This window comes from the organism of the source record quoted next, unplaced genomic scaffold (assembly GCF_019419815.1).
Source record: "Pyrus x bretschneideri cultivar Hongxiangsu unplaced genomic scaffold, Pyrus_bretschneideri_v1 Contig6, whole genome shotgun sequence".
Taxonomy (NCBI): Eukaryota; Viridiplantae; Streptophyta; class Magnoliopsida; order Rosales; family Rosaceae; genus Pyrus; species Pyrus x bretschneideri.
The window spans coordinates 857,964-883,929 of NW_025999798.1; the positions used below are offsets into that span (position 1 = coordinate 857,964).

General features: G+C 36.6%; 4 protein-coding genes across 6 annotated transcripts; 1 reads left to right on the forward strand and 3 right to left on the reverse strand.

Moving 5' to 3' along the window:
• Positions 1-5,198: 5,198 nt before the first annotated feature.
• LOC125471504 (protein NSP-INTERACTING KINASE 2-like) lies at positions 5,199-9,249 on the forward strand. Its single transcript, XM_048571946.1, has 11 exons — positions 5,199-5,925; positions 6,050-6,182; positions 6,311-6,382; positions 6,464-6,607; positions 6,732-6,803; positions 6,910-6,969; positions 7,092-7,189; positions 7,441-7,590; positions 7,669-8,010; positions 8,109-8,488; positions 8,577-9,249. Exons 1-11 carry the CDS (start codon positions 5,823-5,825, stop codon positions 8,895-8,897), a joined length of 1,875 nt encoding a protein of 624 aa, XP_048427903.1. The 5' UTR covers positions 5,199-5,822; the 3' UTR covers positions 8,898-9,249.
• Positions 9,250-9,593: 344 nt separating this feature from the next.
• Positions 9,594-11,878, reverse strand: LOC103947319 (F-box/FBD/LRR-repeat protein At1g13570). 2 transcript variants are annotated; one of them, XM_009358217.3, is made up of 4 exons: positions 11,720-11,878; positions 10,428-11,265; positions 10,150-10,308; positions 9,594-10,044 (listed from the first exon to the last, which is right to left on the reverse strand). In XM_009358217.3, the coding sequence occupies exons 2-4, from the start codon at positions 11,238-11,240 to the stop codon at positions 9,751-9,753; spliced, it is 1,266 nt and encodes a 421-aa protein (XP_009356492.2). In that variant the 5' UTR covers positions 11,241-11,265; positions 11,720-11,878; the 3' UTR covers positions 9,594-9,750. The 2 variants fall into 2 exon arrangements, with proteins under 2 accessions (XP_009356492.2, XP_048427904.1); XM_048571947.1 differs by having other exon boundaries at positions 10,428-11,316; positions 11,720-11,860.
• A 665-nt stretch (positions 11,879-12,543) lies between these two features.
• Positions 12,544-18,497, reverse strand: LOC103947318 (inorganic pyrophosphatase TTM2). Of its 2 annotated transcripts, none has more exons than XM_048572327.1 (13): positions 18,313-18,497; positions 16,886-17,250; positions 16,342-16,456; positions 15,581-15,776; positions 15,385-15,498; positions 15,101-15,274; positions 14,733-14,927; positions 14,265-14,387; positions 14,032-14,153; positions 13,664-13,787; positions 13,294-13,563; positions 12,930-13,131; positions 12,544-12,840 (listed from the first exon to the last, which is right to left on the reverse strand). In XM_048572327.1, exons 2-13 carry the CDS (start codon positions 17,220-17,222, stop codon positions 12,737-12,739), a joined length of 2,076 nt encoding a protein of 691 aa, XP_048428284.1. In that variant the 5' UTR covers positions 17,223-17,250; positions 18,313-18,497; the 3' UTR covers positions 12,544-12,736. The 2 variants fall into 2 exon arrangements, with proteins under 2 accessions (XP_048428284.1, XP_048428285.1); XM_048572328.1 differs by lacking the exon at positions 18,313-18,497 and adding an exon at positions 17,375-17,761.
• Positions 18,498-23,048: 4,551 nt separating this feature from the next.
• LOC103947315 (peroxidase 11-like) lies at positions 23,049-24,788 on the reverse strand. The gene is made up of 4 exons (XM_009358213.3): positions 24,515-24,788; positions 24,238-24,429; positions 23,807-23,972; positions 23,049-23,629 (listed from the first exon to the last, which is right to left on the reverse strand). The coding sequence occupies exons 1-4, from the start codon at positions 24,746-24,748 to the stop codon at positions 23,205-23,207; spliced, it is 1,017 nt and encodes a 338-aa protein (XP_009356488.1). The 5' UTR covers positions 24,749-24,788; the 3' UTR covers positions 23,049-23,204.
• Between the last annotated feature and the right edge of the window lie 1,178 nt (positions 24,789-25,966).

Consider the following 25,966-nt stretch of genomic DNA (forward strand, 5'->3'; position numbering starts at 1 on the left):
AACAAAAAACACATTTACAAGACTTTGTTGTTTTGTTTGTGAGTTATGGAAGCCAGCTAAGTAAGGTTAATCCCCTTGCAAAAAGGTGGTTGAACTTTTGATTATTTTTAACGTTTTCTTTCTAGCAAATCTTTGTTTGGTTTGTTTTTAGTAGCTAGTGTTGTCTAACTTTTACTTTATATTAAATGGTTGTAGATGTCCCCTCCTTTTATGGATAATCAGTCCCAAAACTTGTTACATCAAAACCAAATTATTGACAAGAAGTGGATCTTACGCATAGCTTTAGCTTTCTTTTGATATCATCAACTGTGTGAACCCGACAAGTTGGATGGCTACCAAAGAGAGAGCCTTTACTTTGTCATCTTTATTTTGTGAGGCCGAGTTTCCATCCTCTTGTTTAAATCACAAACATACTTGCAACCGTTTATCCAGCTAGTCACTGATTGAAACGAATCGTAATATGTTTGTAATATTGTTAATTGTTTGGACTGCTTTAAGTACGGTGTTAGGTTTTGTTGGCGATGATCGCCCATGCGCGAGTGGAGATTGACTCAAAGGTGTGGTGGGTTGGAAAAAATCCTATTGATTAGCTTAGCATCAACCAAACTTTGGGTGAAATTAATTAAAAAGAGAAAAAAAGTGGACTATATAGCATATTCCTTTCAGAATGAGTCTTGGTGCAACGGAAAGGTTTATTCTTTATGACCAAAAAGTCACGGATTCGAGTCGTAAAAATAGTTTATTTGCAAAGTAAGGGTAAGGATGGGTACAATAAACGTTCATTTCCAACCTTCGCAAAATGGAGAGCCTTTTTGTTTTTTTGGCCGCCCCTTATATAGCATATTCCTTTCAAAAAAATACAAAGATATATGGCTACTTTCAATTTCTTCCACCCTTTTTTGGGTGGTATAAGGAATATAGAGAGATTTTTTATTTATTGGGGTTATTAGCAAAAAGTCTTCTGTGCACTACTAGAGGAAAGAAAAGATGGTTTATGGCGTGTATGGCATCCTAAGCTTTAGATGGCACCATTTGTAAAGGAATTTATTCCATATTAGCCATCACCAGAAGTGGGATTTGAGAAATTTGCAAATAAATCCTTCTGGCATCCATTTTGAAGCCCATAAAATCCTTTAAATAACATTTTCATTTCAAATTTTCCCTATGCCAAGCTATATTAATTAAGTAGAAGATTTGAACAAAATACATTCAATATAAGGATAAATGTTTTTGATCACTTCAGATAAATATTCATCATATATTAAGATGTTGGTTAGACCGGTTGACAAGTGTGTTACATTTTTGCACTCGAGTTGGAATTTCCTCGCCTTCGGAATGACTTTTGGTAATATATGAAGGATACCTACATAGATGACAAGGAAGATTGGCCCCTCGTGAGAGAATCATATACATGGTGATGGAACAAGATGGACAGTGATATCATACACAGAGTTCTTTGAATTAGGTACAATATCCTAGTGGGTGGGGAATACATTCAGAAATAAGCAAGTCCTCTTTAGGGTTTTGTAGAGAGATGGAAGAGAGTGAGTGGGGTATATGACACAATGTGGGGTTAGGGAGTCTCCTGTACCAGTTCATAATTGTCCTACTCTTTTGAGATATAGAACCAAAAACACGATCAAATGCATGTGGCTTTTGGTGGAAATTGCTTAAAAAACAGTGACCATGCACTTGGAACAAACCAAGCCAACTTAGTCAAGTGGTAAAAAGAACAATAATTTCCTACTCATTTGGGGGTGAGGGGGGGAGAGAGAGAGAGTCTCTTTTAGTAGTGCTGCACGTCTTGATTACGAATTGTGGTCAACTATCTCTTTAAACTCGTTTGTTTGACTCCCTTTTTGGCTCCAAGGAGGACCATGACCTTGCTGGGAAGCTTTCCTTCATTTGTTAGTTGGACATGGATTCTGTTGATCAGGGAAGGTGGAACAGGTGGTGGGAAAGGGTTTGCAGAGGTAATTAAAATGTTATAACAGTGGTAGGGGTAGTAACATGTGCGGTTGTCAGCCATTGATGAAAGTGACTGAATTATAAGCGGATTAATTGAAAGCGAAGTGATTAAAAATTAAAAGTTATGTTAGAATTATAGTTGCACGTCCATGTGTAACTTTCGGCCCTTGATGTAAGTGAGTTCGACAATTTCATAAACGACTGGCATGAACTGGGTATAAAGCCAAAGAAAGAGACATGAGATGACCTAACTAACAAGAACAGAGATACCATATCTCTGTCTAAGGTGCAAGCAAGTGGAATGGTACTTGTTTGGTTGTAGTTGTGCGATCTTAATCAATGGCCTGATGCTGTTCATCATGTACCGGTCTGCATCTGCATGTTCCAACCACGACGGAGATAAGCGCGCGCCTGTCAGTGAACGTGAAGGGGCCACGGACGACAGGTCGTATTAGCATTCCTACTTAGGGAGATTTTTCAGTGTGACCGTCACATGAAACGGTATACCACGTGTTCCTATATAAATAGTGGGATATATGTGTTAAAATGTTAATAACTTAAAAATTAAAATTTTCCACCACTTCATAAAAACACGTAATGTACTATTCGTATTCCCGTTACAACTAAAAATTTCTCCCCTACTAGATAGAAACACTTCCATTTATCATTCATCATTGCCATGCAATATATTTCTTCTCTTTCTTTCTTTTTTCATTTGAATTTTATCACATACCAAACGCAAAACCTCAAATGAAAAAAGGACAGCTCTAAGTTAACAAGTCTTTATATTTTGTAAGGATTTGAAAAATTGTCTATCATATGTAGTCTTACTTTTACTTTGTAAAGAGACTGTTTCAACAATTCAAACTCGTGACATTTTGATCACAAAAGAATAATCTAAAACCTCAATTGTAGGGTTATAATTATTTGTGATATATATAATCTATGCATTTATGCCTTGTACTTTCTCTTTAAGTAGACAAATAATAAGATAAACTTGAATGCTGACGAAGAGTCATGACGCACGATTATGCATGGGTGTTCGGATTAGGCTTCAAACCAAATACAAATCGACTTGACTTCAAATCTTTAGAGTGTACAGGTTGGAACAAAGTGTAGACAATGATGATGCTAGGCCTTTTGAGCGGTAGTGCATCAGATTCAAGCTTTCTTGTTTGAAGTGGCAAGTAGTGTACTATTTTGTATAACGTAGTTAAATTTAAGAACCAGCTCTCTGTGCTTCCTCACCAGATCTCTCTCTCTCTCTGATTGGCCCATTGTTGAGGATTCCAGAGCGATTTTCTTGGAGATCATTGGAGTTAGTTTTACCCATATCAGACTCCAAGCAAACGAGGTGGCTCACAGACTTGCCCGTTACAGTCTCTCGTCCACTACGCCCGCTCTTTAGTTTGAAGAACCACCAAACATTATCTTAGATGTTTTATTTGAAGATTGTTTATCGGAGCTCTGATTGCTCCCCTTGATGTAATCATCTTTCTCTCATCAATATATCCATCGCTTTTATAAAAATAAATAAATAAATAACTAGCTGGTAATTTCGTTATGGTAGTCAATTCTTCTGAGGATAAGAAGATTCATATATGTTTTTCAACCTCTATCTAACCACCATTATATTATTCACAAATGACAAGAATCAAACTCAAATATAGCTGTGTGGAATACAAACCGTGAAATTTATTCCAACCCCTGAGTCATCCAATGACGATTAACATGGGTTGGCTACAATAACAAAATTTTAGTTGGTATTATATATGCTCGTGCTATGCCAACCGTTGGATCAGCATTACTACATGTGGAATCTCCAGATTGATAATCATGAAAGCAACAGGTTAATTCGTCCAAAGAAACCTTTGAACATTTGGTCAACGTGCACTGTTTGGGGGCGGGGTCCACATTACACGTGCAGCCATGCACAACGTATTACATAGGCCATAATTAGGAGTATAATTCTCTCCTTATTCTCATCATCTTCTCTACTTTTCTTTTACACATTATTTTTTGTCTTTATAAAAAAATTAATATAAGATATTAACGTAACTTAATTGTAACCGATTAAGTAGAAAGGAAGAAAAGGAAAAGAGATTAGAGGCTCTCTATAATTAGGCCCTGCTACACTTGCTTTGGAATATTAGTTTTATTCTGTAGCAGCGGGTCCCGCGTTACCATTCCGGTGCAGTGCAGGCACAGGTAAACCTCTGTTTGCCTACAAGACCAGGACCGTTGATTCTTCATCACTGACATGTGGGACCCACGTATATTGCATAAAGTTTTATTTTTAGTCGAAAGAAAAAAAAGAAAAAAAAGAAAAAGCAGCTTTTGCTTTTGAAAGTTGGTGCTTTTGATTGTTTATTAGAGGGTTGTCGGCTGAATCAGGAGACAGAGGCTGGTGTGGTAAGTGGAGACTAATTCTACTTTCATCTGTGATCTTTGCACAGTCAAACTTTGTGACGAGTGAGATTTTCTTGTTAGAATAATTCTACGTTTCTAATTATTGACGTACGTTTTGCAAGCGTTCGTGTAAGCAAATGATCTTAGTATCATAAATCATTTGATCATTATTTGATTAACAGATTCTTATTTTCATGATGAAGTTTGGTCTCATAAACGCCTATTAAATCTGTTTTTATTGAACTTTTATTGGTTTCGATCCAAGTATTGTCCAAGATGAATTACAAGTCTGATGGTTTGTTGATAAAAATTAGAAACCGAAAACTTGATTTGATGATAGTCTTTTTCTTGATAGATTAGACGGTTTGATTTTATTTTGGTAAAGTTAAATACTTAAAACTAAACATATAAAGCTTGTTTAGAAAGTGTTTTTAAATGACTGAAAATACATTTAGAAAAAATATTTTTGAAATTAATATTTTGTAAAAATGTAAGCTAATTCTAAAAAAAACCTTGAAGTGCTTCTTGAAATTGATGTTTCTTACAAGAAGTACTTCAAATGCTTTTCAAACCTCATTTTTTATCTAAAAACGGTTTCAGTCATTTAAAAATATTTCTCAAACGAACCATAATTAACTGAGAAAATGACGTAGAGGTTCGGGATCCCTTCACTACATGCTCAACTTTCTTTTTATATTATAATTCATTAGAAAAATATGAGATGGAATTTGAGAATCAATAAATGGCCAACTTAATGGAATGTTTGATTCCCAGGAGGCCGCTATGGAAGCTCAGAATATCATCTCTCTCTCAAAGCTGACCACTATTAGTCTTAATTATAACGTTTACAGTGCTTAACAGGTAATAATTCACTTGCTTTACATATTATAATCGAAGGGAATAACTAATAAATACATAAAAATATGCATGTAGTTTTTCTTTAGCCCAATACATGACCGAAGGAATTTTCTTTGGATTTCCAATCATCTTTTGCAATTATCTAGTGACTGAGTTTGCTTTACATTTTATATTCTCTCTATCCCCCCCCCCTCTCGCTCCCTCCCTCTCTCTCTCTCTCTCCCCCCCTCCCTCCTTTACTTTTTTTCTTTACTGAGGCAGTGGCAGCATGCCAGGCATGCTTCTTCTCCTTTAAGTGCTTTTTTCCAGCCAAACAAAACCCTGCTTCTTTCTTGGCTCTTGGGTCTGCTAGTAGACTATGAGTCAGTAAGTGAGTGAGTGCAATTCCCTGGATTTTCCTCCAAGGCAAAATCATCATACTCCTTGCAAACAAAACAAAAGCTTGAAACTTTCAAGTTTTTTGGATAAAAAGCTAAAAACCCAAGTTGGAGATTTTTGGTTTTCTGCAAGTTTTCAAACTGCTTGTTCTCCAGCTCCATTTTTGCTTCTTCGTGTTGGGTTTTGTTCGTTGTTGGTGATTCAAATCAATGGAAATTAGGAATGGAGGTAAAGCTTTGTGTTTTGTGGCCTTTTTCTGCTTGTGGAATTGTGCAACTGGTTTGCTTTCTCCAAAGGGTGTTAACTATGAAGGTAACTGAGTTCTACATATTTTTTTGGACGTAACGATATTTTAAACTACCTTAATCTACTTCAGCGATATTGAAAAACCAGGACAGAGAGTAGTCTCTTACTATATGCAAACAATTTTTTGCAGTGCAAGCATTGGTGGGCATTAAAGGAGCTCTCGAGGATCCTCGCGGCGTTCTTCGAAATTGGGACGAGACTTCTGTTGATCCCTGCATCTGGAATATGGTTACTTGTTCTCCTGATGGTTTAGTCATTGGACTGTAAGTAATATTTGCTCAAAAACACCAAAAATACTAATTGGAAATTTGAATAAAACACCATGCAATAATTTTCTTATATTTATTTAAAAAGAATAATATTTTAACCTGTAGAAATTGTTTTTGTGCAGGGGAACTCCAAGCCAGAATTTATCAGGCACTTTGTCGCCATGCATTGGAAACTTGACAAATCTCCAGCTTGTGTGAGTACTGAGTGACCAATTATTGTTGCAGTAACTACAAATGTTAAATCATGTTTTAGTAATTAATGAGGTGTTTTGCAGTACATTTCAAGATAATCATATAACAGGAACAATCCCGGCCGAGCTTGGGAGGCTGCAAAAGCTTCAAACACTTGATCTCTCCAGCAACTTGTTCAATGGAGAAATTCCCAGCACTCTATCACACCTGAAAAGCCTACAATACCTGTGAGTTGACTTCAGAAATTCTTGCTTTTCCAAAACTGAAATTCTCGTCACGAAATGGTTATCAAACGGTGCCTTAAGAACCGAAAACATTAGTCACAGGGTTTGGAATTTGTGTTGCACGCAGGCGGCTAAACAATAACACTCTCTCTGGGGCAATTCCTTCCTCATTTGCTAACATGACTCAGCTGGCGTTTCTGTAATTCTCTCCCAACTTTACACTTACGAAATTTGTTATACTGTCTGTTAATCCTGTTCAAACATGATCTGAATAAGGTTTCTGTGGATTTTCTTCAATGGTTTAGGGACATGTCATATAATAATTTGAGTGGTCCGGTCCCAAGGTTTCCTGCTAGAACATTCAAGTGAGTTATTTCGGTTTTGTTTTTTTTCCTCCCAAGTTTTTTTAATGTATTTCTCCCATTTTTCAATTTCGTAACAGAAGATGAACAACTCAAACTTATGTAGTTAGTTTTTGAATTGACAGTGTTGTGGGAAACCCTTTGATATGTGCCACTGGAAAGGAGCAAGACTGCTTCGGAACAACACGAACGCCGCAATCTTTGGCCTTGAATAATTCAACATGTAATCATAGTTTCTGCTTGGTCATGGTTTCTTGTACTGTTCAAAGTTTGAAGTTTTGTACTTTTAAGTTGTGCTCAATGATGCATCTGCTTTTAATTTCTCAAAATATAGTTTATGTGCCATCATTGTCGGCTTTAAGGTTTTTGAAATTCAAAATCTGCTTTGTTCATGTTGTTCTCTTGCAAATTATGATCTTCATGATTCAAAAACTTGTTGCAAAAACCCTAATGTGCTTTTCTTGATGTGTCAAGATTCTCAGCCTGCCGGGAGACCTAGGAGTCACAAAATCGCCTTAGCGTTTGCCTCGAGCCTAGGCTGTATCTGCCTTCTAATCCTCGGTTTTGGTTTCCTTCATTGGTGGAGGCAGAAACACAACAAGCAAATATTCTTAGATGTTACCGGTTAGTATATAAAAGCAACTGATTTAATCAAATAAAGTGAAACAAGCTGTCTTTACTGACACTAATTATAAATTTCAGAACAACATCACGAAGAAGTTTGCCTTGGAAACCTGAGATCGTTTCACTTCAGAGAACTTCAAGCAGCAACACACAACTTCAGCAGCAAAAACTTGGTTGGCAAGGGAGGTTTTGGAAATGTCTACAAAGGATGCCTCCGAGATGGTACGGTGATAGCGGTCAAAAGGCTCAAAGACGCGAATGCCATAGGTGGTGAAACCCAATTTCAGACCGAACTTGAGATGATCAGCCTAGCCGTGCACAGGAACCTCCTGCGGCTTTATGGTTTTTGCATGACAGCCAAAGAAAGGCTTTTGGTTTATCCTTACATGTCTAACGGAAGTGTTGCTTCGCGTCTCAAGGGTAACAAACAAGCCTTCCCTCTATTCTGCAATTATGCAGTCTAACCTGATTGAGTTTAAATTAGAGTTAACATTCATAATTTACTTCCAACATCGCAGCCAAGCCGGCCCTGGATTGGAATACAAGGAAAAGAATTGCATTGGGAGCTGGAAGGGGTCTATTGTACTTGCATGAGCAGTGTGACCCCAAGATCATTCACCGCGATGTTAAGGCTGCGAATATTCTGCTAGATGATTACTATGAGGCTGTTGTGGGTGATTTTGGGTTGGCAAAGCTGTTGGATCACCATGATTCACACATTACAACAGCTGTGAGGGGCACTGTAGGGCACATTGCCCCGGAGTACCTCTCAACAGGCCAGTCCTCTGAGAAGACTGATGTTTTCGGGTTTGGTATCCTTATACTTGAACTAATATCTGGCCAAAGAGCTCTTGAGTTTGGGAAAGCAGCAAACCAGAAAGGAGCCATACTTGATTGGGTGAGCAAAGCAGAGATGTTTTCATTGCATTTTTTTAACCAAATCAAATGCTTGCATTTGTTACCTAACTTAAGAATTTTTACTCCAGGTGAAGAAAATCCAGCAGGAAAAGAAGTTTGATGTGCTAGTTGACAAGGAACTGAAATATGACTATGATGCAATCGAGCTCGAAGAAATGATTCAAGTAGCTCTCTTGTGCACTCAAAATCTTCCAAGCCAGAGACCGAAGATGTCTGAGGTGGTTCGAATGCTCGAAGGAGATGGGCTCGCGGAGAAATGGGAGGCTTCTCAGAGAGCTGAATCGAATAGGTGCAGAGCCAATGAGTTTTCCTCCTCCGAACGGTACTCTGATCTTACCGATGACTCTTCATTGCTTGCACAAGCAATGGAGCTGTCTGGACCAAGATAATACTACTCTCCAAGTATTTAGAGAAACTGTCAAGTTGATAGTAAAGAATGAAGAATATGAGTCAGAGTTGAGGTTTGTTTGTATATAGCATCATAATGTTTTGTCATGTTGAACCTCCAAAGAGTTGTGTTAAGTTGGAGAGAAACTCTCGTGTAACCAAAGACACTATGACAAGCATCTGTTGGACGGGTGATGTCACCAAGATTGTCTTGATTACAGGAGAGAATCTCTCGTTAATTTCGACATGTATAGAAATCTAAAATGAAAAACTGACATGTAAATTGACCGAGTGTTATATACCTTGTTTTCGACTCGTCTCGAGTGAAATGGATTTAAAGAGAACTTCCCATTAGGATTAATGTCCTTTGGATTGAACTTTGATTGTTTTTCTTGATTTCTTGAGAAATCTGATATGGAAGAATACTGTTGCGTGTTCTGTTTTCCTGGATCTCTTATTGTGTTTCTACATTCATGGTTGAAAAGACCAGAGAGACATTTAGCACTTAAGCGAAATTAACGTCTCTCTTAACCTAGTGGACGGAATGGGATATCCCCACGGAGGATGATTACAGGGGTGGGAATAGACACACTGTAGGGAGTAATAACTACAGTACAGGGAGCGTAGCTAAACATAAACCAACTACTTTCTGGCACACTGAAAATCTCTTCAAATCGAGATCGAGTTTTCAACGCATATTAAATGCAAACTATGTCATTATTCTTTTTGTTTATATTATATGATTGAACGGGACTTTGTAGACAATTGCTAACAAACTGTCACCTCTTAAGAGAACAACAAAACCCAATTGAAAGGCAAAGGCCAGCTCTCTCAGACAAACAATTAGACTCCAACCTAATCTTGGATGAAGATAACTTCTGCTTCCGGAGATGCCCGTTTAAACCTCGCCAACTCAATCAACATATTCAACCGTCCTTCCAAAACATACGCGCAAGGCGTAACGCTCATCATCTCAAGCACGGGTGATTTCTTCAACAGAAATTTCATGAATTCCATCTCGTGTGGCACTCCGGACATATCTGTCATCTTCACAACTTTAAGCCTTCGGAATGTGCAGTCGGAAGGGCATTGTTTCTCCCAGAAATCCAAGTCGGTCGCTTCTATTGCTGCTAAAGTATTTGAAGATCCCTATGGTGGCAGTTATCACAATTAACAGAAATGTAAAACTAAACAATAGAATGTCCAACAAAAGAAGAAAGAGGGTAACCCTTCAACATGTTCACAATAACTTACCGAGATTTGAAGTTCCTTTAAGTTGGGAGCGCTCGTAATCAAGCGAAGAACAACTAGTATCTCTTTCATATCTTCGAAACTTACTTGATATAATTCGATAATCTTTAAACGGTTGTAAGTAATTGGAAGAATTCCTAGGTCATTACCTATACTCAAATACTTGAAACACGGAAAATAAACGAAAGAATGTATCAAAGTCAGAAACATATATGTGCTACTGCTACTCGAGATTAAAAGAAAGGAAGAATTAACAAAACGGAAGCATCTGATAATGTTACCTTTGTAAAGTAGATATGCCCAACAAGCCTCTCAAGAAGTGGAATGCCACCAAGAAACTTGACAAAATTGCAATTTGAACTTTGCTCAAAGTGCTCAGCAATGTCATCAGTCATATACATGGCAACAGATATGGCAACCAAAAGCGGCGTATTTTCAAGACAGATATCCTTAAATTCGCCTTCAAGACACAAGTATCTGAGATTTGGAGCGCGGATGTTTAGAGCTAAGCTATCAGAGTATGACAAAGCCAGACTCTCAAGTAGCGGGCAACTGGAAATAAGACTTTCAATTGCATCAGGAGTAACCAAAACCTGATGAAGATTCAGGCCCTTCAAACACAAAAATCCTTTAAAAGCAGGAGGCGGATCCAACTCGCAGCGAAATAGCTCCAAACGGGTCAATTTTTTACAATAAAAAAGGCATGACGGCACCCTAAACCAATCACCTTCCCCCAACTCAAGAACCAGTTCTTTGATATCATTCCTTGAAAGAAAAAGTATCCATTGATCTATATCCGGGCAGCTCTGCAAGTATGAAGTCTTAAGCTGGAACTTGTGAATGGGTCCTTGGTGAAGAAAGAGTGCCCGAGTAATAAAACGTATGAGGCTTTTTTCAACAAGAGCTCGGTCATTTGATAGAGTGACACATTTTTCGTCGAATGAAAGATGAGTGATAGTAGTCCATTTGTATCTCCATTTCGTTGATAAACAGCTAGTTCTTACAGCATCTCTTATTGGCAGACGCGTGAGAATGCTCTCTATAATGGCCTGAGGCAAATTGCTTATCGAATCACAACCCGAAAAATCGCCCATTTGTTCTGTATTCCAACTCAATCGACTACAAAGCAATGTAACAAAACCAATCAGCAGCTGAAGGGCTTCACAGAAACTGAAATTCCACAATACAATTACACTGATAACTCCAAAACCCCACAAGAAGATAAAAAATTGATCAAAACCCATGAATTTCCGGCATGTGTTCGATTTGCTTATGAAGAACAAAACAGGAAAAAGTCAAGAAAATTTCAACTTTCAAATTTACAGAAATTCACCATTAGAGTGAATTTAATCATTATTCATAAAGCAAATCGACAAAGAACATTACTTTCTGTGGCTTTTTTTTTTTCCCTTGTCGATTGTCATCAAACCAAACAAAACCCATCAATCAAAATTCTCAAAAATCCAAACAAACCCAATTGAATCACGGATCAGATCTTTGGAACAGAAAGATAATGAAAGCAATTCACACAAGAAAAGACATGAATGTAAAGAAAAGGAGAAGTATCAGATACCTGTGGGCTGTGGGGAAGGATTAGACTTTCGAGCACGCCTCATTTCTCATTTCCGACTTCCTTTCCTCTCAGCGTGGCCACTTGGCCGTTGCTGTTCAAATTTTCTTTTGTTTTTCTTGTCGTGTTTTTTTTATTTTTTTATTTTTGGGTTTTAGAAGTCAGCATCTGGGAAACAATTTAAAGAAAAATGATAAATATTTTTTTTTTTTTTTTTTTAACTTTTCGCATATTCACATTTAATCATGTTTGTGGCAAAAAGTAAATAACAATGTAAAATTAAAAACGAATTGTTATCGATACTTCAAAAATCTTATTTGGTATTCTAAACTTGCTATTATTAGAAAGAAAAATACACTTGTAAAGAGTGTAGAATGAGATTTTTAGAGTGCTAATAACAATTCCTAATTAAAAAGGGAATTGTTAGTAGCACTCCAAAAATTTCATTTTGCACTTTAAACTTTCTATAATTAGAAAGAAAAAAATACACTTGTCACAAGTGTAAAATGAAAATTTTAAAGTAATAACAATTTTCATAAAAGAAATCATTTTTAAAACAAACAAATTTTTTGACGAAAGTGATGATATGAACAACATTTGAGTACAATGTGAGGGATAACATATTTCGAGTTTTAATGCGAAAAACTAAATGAAGATTTTCTTATGCATCATGAATCATTTGCGATAAAAACTTCAAAAAGTTTAAAACTTTGCAAAATGTTAAGTGCACCTATTTTATATAAATACTAAAAACAAAATTGCACATAATATTTTATTTTAAAATGCCAATAACAATTCCATAAAACGAAAGACTTCACAAGTCCAAATTGTAATCGAATTTGAAAGCTAAAAAGGATTTATTTATAAGTAATGACCACTTCGAGTTGGCAAGTAATTGTAAATAATGCAATATTAGATTACAGTGAAATTTCTCTATTTTCATATCTGCTTTGGATACGTTAGAACTAGCAAATTTCAAAATAGCCCCGCAAAATTTCAAAATTGCAAAGGCACCCTTCTCTACAAACTCTCAGATATAAGAACTAGAAAGCTTTTGCTTTTGCTTCCACCTGCATCTCTATACGTTAAGTGTCTCCCGACCAGAAGGGTAGAACTGCAACGAACTTGGTTGAACCGAAAGAGGAGCAAATTAAAGTGAAAGTCGATGAGTCTGATAAAATTTTGAAACAACATCAGTTTCTAGTAAGGATACCCTTGTATATGATCACTCCTACAACTCCAACTGCCAGCGTTATTGCAAGAGGAACCGTCAAGGGTTCGGGTTGAGCTACGATGTTCTTCCTGCTGTTAGTTTTTACCGGGCGAGGTCTTTCCCCATTGCTGTCCCGGAGAAGATTGCTGAGATTGTCTAACTGATGCATGATTTGACGTTGCCCCCTCGCAATGCTTGACATCTGATAGAATGAGGAGGAAAGATGAGAAGGGAATGAACTAGTCAAGAAGGCAAAAATATGATCATATGCTTTGCTACTACTTAAACGCGTGTCATTATTTGTTAATCCTCACTTTCATTAACTGCCTGAATTTCGGTAGGAGGTATATGAGTACGAAAGTACCTCTTCCATTACTGAAGACTCCTTAGTCAGCTGTGAGGAAGAGGAGGAATTAGGCATTATCGCCCCAGTTAACAAACCGTTGCCTAAGCCAGAAATGAAGTAAGACGTGGGAGCAGAGCCATTGCAGTTTTCAGCTTGCAGAGCCATGTTTTGTTGGCTAGGAGAGTTCTTCACGGTCAGCTTGGAATTCAGCTCTTCGATTCGATTTGTAAACTCATCCATTCTATCATTCAGCAAAGACATTTGCTCTGATAGCTGAGTCACTACTCCCTGCAATAGCAATGAGAAAGAAAAAGCAACAGTGATGAGTGATTATATTAACTTGCTGGGGCTCCAAATGCCTAAAGCAGATAAGAAGCGCTACTCTTACCTGGCTTGCTAGCGTTGTTGATGACTCTCTGTTTCTCTCATCAAACCTTTGACTGCTGGAAGAATATCCGGTGAGCCTAGATGTACTTTTGTCCCGTTGGGTTGTATAGGACTGTGACATACCACTGTCCAAAATAAATTCAGCTTAAGGCAACCAGTGACCTTCGAATTGAAAATAAATAAAAAAGAAGATTTTGTGCTTAATGATGTCTTCTGAACAGTTACTATGTCAGTTGAAAACACTGCTAGTTGACTCAAACGCAGGAACCGGCCAGATTTGGTTTTCTATACCCTCACTAAAATGCATTGCACACATCTAAATTCCAATTTACACAGAACTAAACTAGATGTGAATTACAAGGATCAGACCTCTTGAGATTCTTATTTCTCATGGCAACTCTATCTGCAGTGGCTCTGGAAAGTGCTTCTTTGGGGCTTGAAACAAGATCCTCATCTAGGCTAAGCCTCGTCTTCAAATCATCTGGCAAAGCCTGCGAGATGATCAGATCAGGAATATAGACGAAAGATAAGGCATCATACACTTTGGAGCTTTATCATAGCCGGATACTCGGTGCATAGAGGATAAGATGTAGTTATCATACCATGACCTCATTTACAAGCTTTTCCAGTTGAATCTGTTCAATGTATGTACGAGGAATGTATGAACCTTCCAAGCCAAGCTGCTCAGCAACACATCTTACAACTACCCGATCTTTTCCTTGCACCTTTTTGTCAATAAGCAGACAAATTAGATAAATATGAGTTACAAAATAACTACAAATGAGGGTTTAAAAAATAAAAAGATGAACAATAAGGTTTCCATTCAATGGACATGGTCGGAAATGTACAAAAAGACGAACAATAAGGTTGCCACCTAATCAACCTATAACCATTCATTCCTTCAGGCAATCAAGAAAAGAGAACAAGATTAGCAAGTGTCACCATTCATTCCTTCAGGCAATCAAGAAAAGAGAACAAGATTAGCAAGTGTCCATATCGAAGCACATACACAAGACATGAAGCATCTAAGCATTAATAGGTTAACTTCGGTAAACAGAAAATAGCAGTACCTGAATATATCGACGATTCAGTTGCTCTAGCCAATCAATTTTTACACATACACCATCGTTGGAGAATACATGGCTGCTTCTTTTAAGGATAGTTGCAATGGTGTAGCCCAAGGCCATTAGTCCACCAAGAAGACGCACACTGACCTCAAAAGTTATTCTCGGTGATATAACAAATGGGTTATCTGTCACCCATTCCTGAAATATTGTCTGATTATGTAAGCCCATGCAAAGACATTTACCACGGCCACAATTCACAAGTGCTTGGGACTCTTTGGAAAATTTAGCTAATTCAATTTTAATTGTCAGTAAGTCCTATACAATCTTTCACATTTAAAACAAAATACAGAAACAAGTTTTGAAAGGCAAACCTCAAACATTAGACTATATTTCCCATCTTTATCCCGCATCCTCAGATATGATTGGCAAGATTCGGGATCTTCACCAGGTGGTAGAAGGTATATATCATAGGTCTCCTCCTTGGCTTCTGTGAGATCTTCAGAAAAAACAGCCTTAATTTGATCCGCAGACAAGTTCTTTGCTGACTACAAGAAATGGTAACACTTAATTGTCAATTTAAATGAAAATGAAAAGACTTAAGGTTAGAAATTAATACCAACGCAACACAATAATCGAAAAATGATAAGATATTAACCTTCAAAATGTAAGTGGGGCTCTGAAATCCAGTAAACGGGTTAAACTTGTTGATAATTTTTATATGTGCTGTTTGAAGGTCTGGCTCAATAAATGCCTTGTACATTGGATATACCTGTAGACAAAAAAGAAGTTCAGACTTCTGGAAAAGCATCAACCTATCAAGTGCTTAATGATATAGAGGGTTAGAAAAGTACAGTTTCAGATATTTGATGGATTATTTCTTCTGGTTCTTGCCCAGCTCTTTGTATATCCCGTAAAACCCTTTTGACAAGGTCGAAGTGAACACCACCTGTGACTGATACTCGTAAATCCAGAAAAGGTCGCAACTTTTCACTCAAAGCATAGATGCCCTCAATGATCACAATACGGGAACTTGGGACTTCAACTGTCCTGTCACCAGTAGATTCTACAATATAAGATTTAAGCTACACCAAAAAAAATATTGAAATTTGTACAAACTACAATCTCTTTGATGAATAATTTTACCAAGGTACTGTCCAAGCACCCAGGAAGCATGAAAGGTGAAGTTGCAGACCATAAAAACTAGAAATTATTAATTAACAAAAATACCAAACGTTGCATAAAAAAAAAGCATAAAAAATGATCTGACTTATGAAACAAAGGGCCAAAACAAAAATTCAAGTTTTCAACAGGAAGCATAGAAAGTCTCTATAGGCTACGATTCTCAAAACGAAAAAACTGATATCTTCTTAATGATGCTTGTCCTTCAGATTCCCATGTACAATAAGCACAAAAGTATCACAATCCACTAAATCCATAACCAACAAGTAAAACACTCCGAAAATCACCATACAAATACTTGCAACAAAAAAACATAAAGTTACAAATCCACATCTAAGGGTTCTCCTGAAGTTTTAGGTGCCATATCTTCCCTAGGGTTCTACAATTCAAAAGCTTTGTCAAAGAAATCCAAGGATATGCTAATCTATCCAACCTGTATCCTGTCCGGGAACTAGACTTGAAGTCATAAACTGGAACCTCAACCTGCTTCCCTGCTTTTAAATCATTGACATTCTGGAGCAATGTGTCGTAGTCTGTCAAGCGTGGATCTGTTTTATATAAAAATATAAGCAAAAAGAAGAAAATATATTAATTATATAACCAAAAACATTGCGCACCATGTTGTTCCCCTGCTTGAAAAAACTAGCCCTCAGTCATGCAAGGAACACAAACTTGAGCAGATTTATGAATAGTTCTCAAATTTAATATATGGATGGATGTCAATAAAATTTTCATGCTGTCCTCATCATGGCTAGGTAATCATTTCTACGAAGTCAGTATCATAAGTTCATCACCATATAAACATGTATCACAGAATGAGTAAGGACCTTACATAATTTTCAGTTAGACTGCATAAATATTACACCGTAGCCGATCCAATTACGAAAACTAATACAAGTACGTGTCTGTTATTGTGCTCCCTGAAAACATATACTAAAGCTTCATAACAAGAGAAACTAAGTAAGCGAATGATTTACCATCAAAGTTTCCATCGACAATTCGACTGGCATCATTGTAGTTGTCCATTGATATGACAGCAACGCTGGGCATAAAGTTGAGAATCTTTTCGGTAAATATAGTCTTTCCAGCCCCAGAAGGACCCGCAACTCCTACTAATATTATTCCGTCATTCTTTTGGGCCAACAACTGGCACGCACGGATTACTATAAAGAACCCCTTCTCAAATGACAAAGAACTTTGAATCGGTACAATCTCGTAAGAAGAAGAATCCCTTCGCTTAACCAATCGAACTTGATCTTTTAAAAGGCCTTGCCGTCTTTGGTGTGAATCAGAACCAGACATATCTTGAGTCATTACCGTTATGCTGGCTTCCTCAGTTCCTCTGGTAGGCAAAAGGAAAAAGGAAAGGTAAAGAGTTATACAAATGACAAAACAGCAAAAACATAAAATGAGACAACTAAAGAATGCAAGTGTGCATTGTGCAAGCTTAAGAGGCGAAACGTAACAATTAAAATTGCAGGTCACCACCACAGCCTTCTTCATAACTAAAATGCGTCTTCTTCTAGTTACTCCAAGAGATGTAACATGCATGGCATGCATCTTCTTTTAGTTACTCGAAGAGGTGTAACATGCATATGTGCGGACGCACACCTGGATGCCGATTGTGTTGGCATTTTGGATGTAAATTAAGAAATTTGAATGTCATACAAAAGTTAAGGAACTGCAATATTTTGGCATTAGCAGATATGACTTGCACCAAGAGACAATTTTCCAAACCTACGCCATTAACCAAAGATGGTTCGACTTTCCAAGGATCTCAGGGTATGGAATGCCTCTAATTAATGAACCAACAAGGCACTGACAAACTTCTGTATCATATAGCTATTTCCAGACTCCAGAGTGAGAATTACTATACTGAGTCTTAGAAGAATCAAGAATTTGACAACAATACGCCTAAAACTTTTGTCTAAGATTTCGTTCAACTTGCTACAACCACAACACTCCTTGTTGTAGTAGGATGTAACCATAGGAACTGTAGACTGCAAATGAACAAGGCATACTACATGAGTTGTAAGAAGTACACCAAACAAAACTGTCATAGCAAAAACTCAAACTTTAAATACAAAGATCATTTCTTTTGCGCTCTCCTGAAAAACACAGGACAAAACCTTGACCCAAACAACATCCACCATCACAACAGCTTAAATTAAGGATCACCCACTTAACAAAACAGGCTCAAGAATCTGTTCTGAGTTCTGACACCCCCCGTGGATCTAAAAACGAGCGCACGAATCATAAAACAAAAACCAAAGGATTACCCAGAAATTGCAATGGCAAAACAAGCAGAACCCAATTTTGGTTGAGTAAAAATTCCAATGACGGTGTGGATCAAAACCAAAACCAATGTGTGTGCTTGTGGTGATGGGAGCAGTAACGGACTCACTTGTTATGCGGCAATGAGTCGAAGTGAGCTCAGCAACAATAACTCAGAAGGAGCCTGGCCACCGTATCGAGGTCGGTTTCTGCTTTTGCAGTATTTAATGTTTCGTTGATATTTTGCGTTCCCTTGAAAGAAAGAGAGAGAGAGAGAGAGACGAAGTTTATGGGAGGTGGGACGAGAGAGAGAGAGAGAGACGAGGTATTTTATACTTTAATTCAGTTGCATATTTACAAAAAAAAATTATATATTTATTCGGATGTATTCGTTTATTTTATTTTAATTTGGTGATGTTTATCTCGTAGTCAAAGAATTCAAGTCCTCCTAAACCACATTAAGGGTTAGGATTCCTTATTTTTTTATTTATCCTTTTAATTTGGAAATATTATGTAGGTTTACAGGGAGAAAAGACATCTTTAGGTGATGATAGGACTCTTTTGTGGATATGTGTTGTGAATGTTGTTTCTTAAATTTTCACGCTTTAAATTAAGAGAGAAACATGATTTAACGTTAATATATTTGGTGTAATTTTCTCTACATGCAAAAGAACAAAAAACTATCAGTTCTAATATGCAGTGAGATAGATAACTATTATTTTCTGTTTTTTTTTTTTTTGTTCTGTTAATCAAGTGAGAAACGTAAATAACACTAACATTCGGTTTGTATTCTTTAACACAAACTTTTCTCTAGACACAAAAAATATCAATTTTAACATGTATTGAGAGTCTATGACACAATATGATTGTTGTATCAATTTTAACAAGCACTGAGACACGAGATAAACTGTTGTATGAGGCATGATATATCTGTAGTTTTTTTTTTTTTTTCGGCTGTATCAATTGAGGCAGAAAACATGAAAAACACTAACAAGTAGTCTATATTCTTTAACACAAGCTTTCATTTGGAGGCAAAATAACACAAAGCTATATGGTTTAACATGCATTGGGACACGAGATAGCTATTGTTTTTTTATGTTTTTAAGCTCACTTAGTCGAGGGAAAAAGGTTAGTAACACAGACATTTAATTTATGTTCTTCAACATAAATTTCTTTTAGACGCAAAAGAACCCAAAACTATTAGTTTTAGCCTACATTTTGACACGAAGTAACAGTTATTTTCCGTTTCTTTTTATATGTTTGATCCAAATTAGAAAGAACTAAAACTTAGGAATAAACAATGACTGTCAATCCTATTAAACACTTTGTTTCTTTATGTACATTTTCCAAATTTGAATCAAAGGTTCATTTAGCTCATATGGTTGTGTGGTGTACAATTGGTGTTCCATGTTTAGCATGTTTGTTTGTTTTTTTTTATTTTTGGTAATATTTAGCATGTTTGGTTAGGCAACAAGTTTAGTTTGATTCCTAACTAAACTCCTCTCCTGGCAAATTCCCACAGCTAATTATGTAAATGCGAATTTTAGTTAAGTGATTATATTTATATGTGCGGCTCCAAATTTACGAGAAATTTTCTCGTGAATCAAAAACATGATTCGATATATCAAATATTATAATATAAGTAGTTAAAATTTATTTTTTGAATATTCAACAACTTATATTATCATACTTAAGATATTCAGACAGTGATTCTAATCAACCAAAATAACTCCAAATTTACATTGAAAAAAGGTGTTAAATGGGACCCAATGAATTTGCATATGTTCAATAATTGTCAGTGGGATGATGGGCAATTGGGCATTGGCCCTAGCAGGGCTGAAGAGGCGCCGCCGCAAGGCATTATGCTATACCGTGCATCATGGATCAAACAACTTTGTACTAGCGTAACATGGCTAGCTCTAGCACACATGGTACCATCATAACCATTCGTTGGTTTCGATTCGCTCGACGAATTCAAAAAGTGATTATTTCAACACATTTGTTTTCTTCTTTTCTACTTTTGAATATTGAAAATAATAACGCGTTATATATGTTAAATACGGAAAATATAATGCAATGTAAATACTTTAATTACAATATTATCATGTGTCTTACCATTATAATTAAGAAAAGATCATTGAATGTTTTTGAAACTAAAAGTACCGGAAAACTCAAATTGTAAAGAATTGGAACATATTCGAAAAAGTAAGACTTCTCTAATTAAATTTAATTTCCAATTGACAAAAGATATTCTTATTTTTCAGTCGTTGACTAAAAGATGTAGAAAATAAAAGAAAGGACCCGGCGGATCGAAGCCACCAATTGATGCTTGTTTGTAATGGATGGGGGCATATGGTCTTTTGGACACTTTGGCAATGGCACGCACCAAATCATCCGATCAATATGTTTTCTTTCCCTTTCCTAATAAAGTGAAACAAGCAACAATTTTCAAGCGTGTGAAGAAAATCATAAGAAAAACAAAGAAAATAAAAAAGAATAATTGGGAAAGAGCAATTAAGGATGACATAGGATTTGAATACACAAAGAATCTTTGTCAACCACGTACGACCAATGACCTTATAAAGTCCTCACTTTTGTTCTTCCTTGACCGATTCAAAAGAGTTTTGTTATTCGACACATATAATACGTTAATTGATTTGATTGACTTGAAATGTCCTACCAGGAAAGGTTCAAAGCATGAAATTGAATTTGAGAAATGATAAAGAAATTTTTTTCAAACGTAAGACTCTTTAAAAATTCTCTGTACTTTGCAGTTTAATTTTAATTTTCGTATTAATATTATAAAATATTATGTCAAAAATATAAGAAGATAACAGATAGCTCATAGAGAATCTCTTTTAGATACTTTGCTTAACATTTCTCATTGAAAGTTATAAAGAGTGCAAGTATTTTTTAACAAAGTTAATATTAACGCTTAAAAAATGTCATTTTGCACTACATGAAGAAAAAAACATTTTACGAAACTAAATATTACTTTTTGTTAAATGATATTCTAAATTATTTTATTTATGAGAAAATATTCAAACCTAAATGCAAGAAGAAGAGTGCACACGTCACGATGAATTGCCAAATTTATCTTTGTTTAAATATGGAAAAATGAACCCTTGCCTGAGTCTAGCTTCTAGATATGCATTAATGTATAATAAAACCTCAAGCCCCCTAAACGGGTTGGATCGAATTAGAAAATGACGTTTTCCTCATTTTACAAGTTGCTCCTGTGCCCATTTTGACAAGTTGCTTCTGCGCATTGATTAAGATTCACTCCCCTCATTTTTCCATCTCATTCTCTCCATTTTTCTCACATTCTTTATTTTATCTTTCTCTTTATATATAAAATTAATATAAGATGTTTATGTAGCTTAACCGTGTCAGTTCAAATAGGAGGGGAAGGAAGGAGAAGGGAAAAAAGAAGGGAAAGAATCCTACTCCTCATGTTGACAAGGTCCTTTTTTTAGTTCAACACTGACTCATAATTTTGTTTTGCGGATTTTGTATGGAATATGATTCTCTCCCTGCTCATTTCTTCTCCATCTCTCATGTTTTTTATTATTTTTTTAATAAAAAATTAATAAAAAATATTGACATAACTTAATCGTGACTGTTTAAATAAGAGGAAGGAGAGGAGGGAGAGGAGGGAGAGGAGAGGAGGGAGAGGAGAGGGAAGATAATTATTCCATTTTGTACAAGTACCACTTGAACTATTAAATCTGTGCGCAATTACTACCCAAACTTTATGTTTTGAGAATATACCACCATAATTTCATGGTTGGTGCAAATGTATCACCTCGGTCAGTTACCATCCATATTGTCATTAACTCAAGTCATGGTGCCAAGTACATGAACTAATATGAGGACAATTTAGTAAATTTGATCCATCTTGATTAGAAGAAAAGAAAATTAAAAAGTTGAAAGAATTCAAGAACAAATTAAGAAACTAAATCCCTGCACCAACTTCCCAGCTTCCACTCTCTCTCTCCACAATCAAAATTGAAAGTTGAAAGGGTATTGTATGGGTCGAAAATACTTATAGAAGCATTTTAACCTCTCTTAGCCATAATTGTATGATTTATTAGCGTCATAAATCAAATTTAGGATGTACCCTGTAGAATATGGACCTAGGATGTGCCGTGTGTTTCTGTACTTACTATTACGTACTAGCATAGCCTTATATATGCACGTGTTTAAGTAAATATCTAACATAAACAATGTAGTCATTTCATTGCATTATTAATTCAATTTTCCTTTAATCTAATCTATAAATTCTCCTCCAACGGCAGTACATAGATTTCTGGCTGATTTATTGGGATCCTTATATTGCATTTAATTCCAACTTAATTGGGATCGATATAATTTGCTTTTAATCATTAAATATTAATCACTAAAAAGTGCTATCTATTTTGCTTTTCTGGTGAACCAAATTCAGCCTATTCAGTCTCAGTTAAAGTTCGTAGAGGCCCATGATAGCAGCCGACCTAGCTTTGCTTGCTGGATTAAGCATGTCGTGACTCGTGGTCCATGCTAGAAAGTGAACTGAACGTTGTTTTTTATTTTTTACACACAACTCTTTATTTATAACTATCGAATCAAGGAAAGAATGGTAAGTGAAAATCACAATTAAAAATCAATTAAAAGTCAAACTATTTGAGTTTGACTCAAAATGTTGTTGGTGTTGTGAAGCGAGTTTAATAGATATGATCACATAAGAATTAAACTCATCAAATCCACATATTAAAATTCAAAAGCATTCAGCTAATCGTGTGAGTGAATTAAACTCAAAATTTTCGGTCCGGCGTTCAAGGAGTATTGTTTTGTAACCTCTTTCAATCTTTCACATTGCACAAGGTATTATGAACGAGGATATAAAACATTCTTATTTCATTAACTTTCAAACATAAATTAACATTTAAATTTGTGATCATTTCTTGGTATAATTATAACAAAATATGGTTTTCCAAATGAAGCTTCTCTCGTGAGGACTGGTTGCAGCATTTTTTGCAGCTCTCAAGTGTTGACAAACCTGCAATTTTTTCTCACTTCTCCATTCTCAAAGCTTTCATTGTTAACAATATTTCCCAACTTCACCATCGACTCCGAAAACTGCTCGAAGAAAGCAATTGGATCGGCTGCATACTTCTTCACAATCTCCCCCGTTTCGATCCCCAACAAACTAGAGTACATTTCCTGATCTGAGTTTAGCACTCCCTCCCCTTTCAGCAGTAGTTGATAGAAAGAATTATCAAAGAGTTCGGGAGTCACGTAATCCATGGCGGTTACGTTATTGTCCCCACCAACTAGTGGGCACGTCGATCTCAGGTCGCTGAGGTGCGACTCGGACGACGGATTGAATCCTGAACTTGCTTCGAATTCGCCGCTATAAATCCTTTCTCTTACGTTCTCACACCGCGCCATGCCAATTGTGTGAGCTCCTGATATGTATATATTGAGAAAAGTTTAGCTAGCATCAATCGCCCGTGCGCATATACATGTGTTTTGAACTGTTTACGGGTGTGATGGTCACATGCATTCAAGTCCGGCTTATGTGCGAGAGGAAGGTTACATGTGACGTTAACATACAATAAAATTTGGTTTTGGTTTTCGAGTACCTGAAAGAGCCACCATATCTGTGACTGATAAGCCTTGGTAAAGAAATTTGGAGATGATTTTCAGAAGGCCTTCATTTGCAGTAGGAAGGTTAGCCTCTGCAAGTTCAGGGCTAGCAGTTATGGAATCTTTTCTTCCTAGAGGAACATCCCAATAAGGTCCACCAACCTGCAAAGTTAAAATAAAACAATAACGAAGCAAGTGTGGGTTAGGGCAGGTACTGTGTTCGCCAACTTACAAAGTAAAAAATAATGAAAGAAGCAGATGTGGGTTAGATAGTGAGTCAGTCGGTCAAGGCAGTATGTTCGCCCCTTGTAACAAGTTTGAATAATCCAGGCTACCCGACGAGAACAATGAATGAAAGGGTAAGAACCCCGCTTTTGAAGAAAACCTTACAGACATATATATGAGAGGTTTGTATTCTAATTTGTACCAGAATCACAGCATCTCTTGCAGCAATAGTGAGAAGATCAGCGCATGAAACGATTCCTGGGCATTCTGATTCGAGCTGGTTCTTGATTCTGTCAACAAGTCTGAAACCTTTTAAAGAGTGTATGTTGGGCAAAGCTTTCTTCTCCCCTGTCAGGTCGATTGTGTCCTCTAGCAAAACCGATCCATCACATCCCTGTTTACATGATCCAAGAGCTCTAATGGGATTCTCTTAAATTTTAAGAATTCTACAAAAACTTGAAACTATAAACAATGGGAACCTGAACAAAACAGTCGTGGAAATGCAACCGAACTACCAAGGCAGCGTTACGAGGATCAGAGAGCACAGCACATTCCATTTCTTTCTTCACAATGTCAAACACAGTCGGACATGCAGATTTGTAGTAGTCCAACGTTAACGGAGGGTCACCTGCGCGCAAGCCGGTGCTCAAAACAGAGAAAACTAGCAGCAAAAGTTGCACAACGAAGGGTCGGAAGCCAAGGGAAGGAGCCATTTTCGGTTGCGATCGAGGGTTTTCTTGGAGGATTGGTAAGAGTGGGAGAGATGGTTGGGACTGAGAGATATATATATAAGTGAAAAGTGCATGACAATGTCTGCATAGCAATTTGCTTGGGGAGTTTGAGTATTTGGGACAAAGACGAGTCAATTTTGGATGCAACTACTATTTGGCCCGGTTGGTGGGTTTTTCTCGGACCAGGAGTTCCAATCAAAAGAATTAAAAAGACGTACACTTTTTATAACAAACAATGCCTAATGACAGCTAACGTTTACCCTTTTATCTTTTACATAACTCTTGATTTAACAGTAAATTAGACCGCTTGAAGAGATCAACTCACATAACACCGGCTAACTGTTATCGTGATATCCTGTGCTAATAGTACAATTCTACATAGAAAAAATTACACATATCTTTATTAATATGGGACGCTACTGCAGTATATCCGTGTCATAAAAGTTTTGTTACTGGTTGAGGCTTCTTGCTTACTATCTTCTGGAAAAAGAAAAAGGTCCAGCATGTAAATCTGTTGTACAAAAGGTTCGAATATGGCGTGGACTTGTTCATCGGTGGATTAGGTTAAACGGTGAAGTATGTACTCTTTTCTTAATTATTCATCTTTTTGTAGTAATGTTTGGTTGGAAAAATCGGATTTCAATTTGTTCGGGCAAAGAACTCGGATTAGTGATCGAGCTGCACGCCATCCTTGTCAATGTTTCTTCACACACAAGAATGCATTCTCTCGATTATTTCTTAATCTATGTGATTAAGTGCATGATTAGTATATGATTTGTTTCACCTTTCACGTGTTAAAATACAATAAACCGATCAAACCGATGCGTTTTGGAGGAGAGATCCTTGTGTTTGCTTGTCTATGTCACTTCACCGTTCGTCCAAGACACATACACAAAAGAATCCTTTGCATTAGGGTCCGCACGAGCTCATTTTGGTAGACCCGAATGCATGAAATCTTTTGTGCGTGTTTTGGGCTGATGGGTGAGGAGGCTCGAATTGTCAGACCCAAAAAGTTTCTCAAATAATATCGCTTCATTTCGTGTTATTTGTCTGCGATGCCATAGTTTATAGAGAAGGCTCTCTCTAAAATTGTACTCAAATATCAACATTCAATAAGTTAATTAATCTTAGTACTTGAGCTTGTTTGTGAGTGATTTTAAAATAATTGATCGTGATTCTACTAAAAATAATTTTAGAACC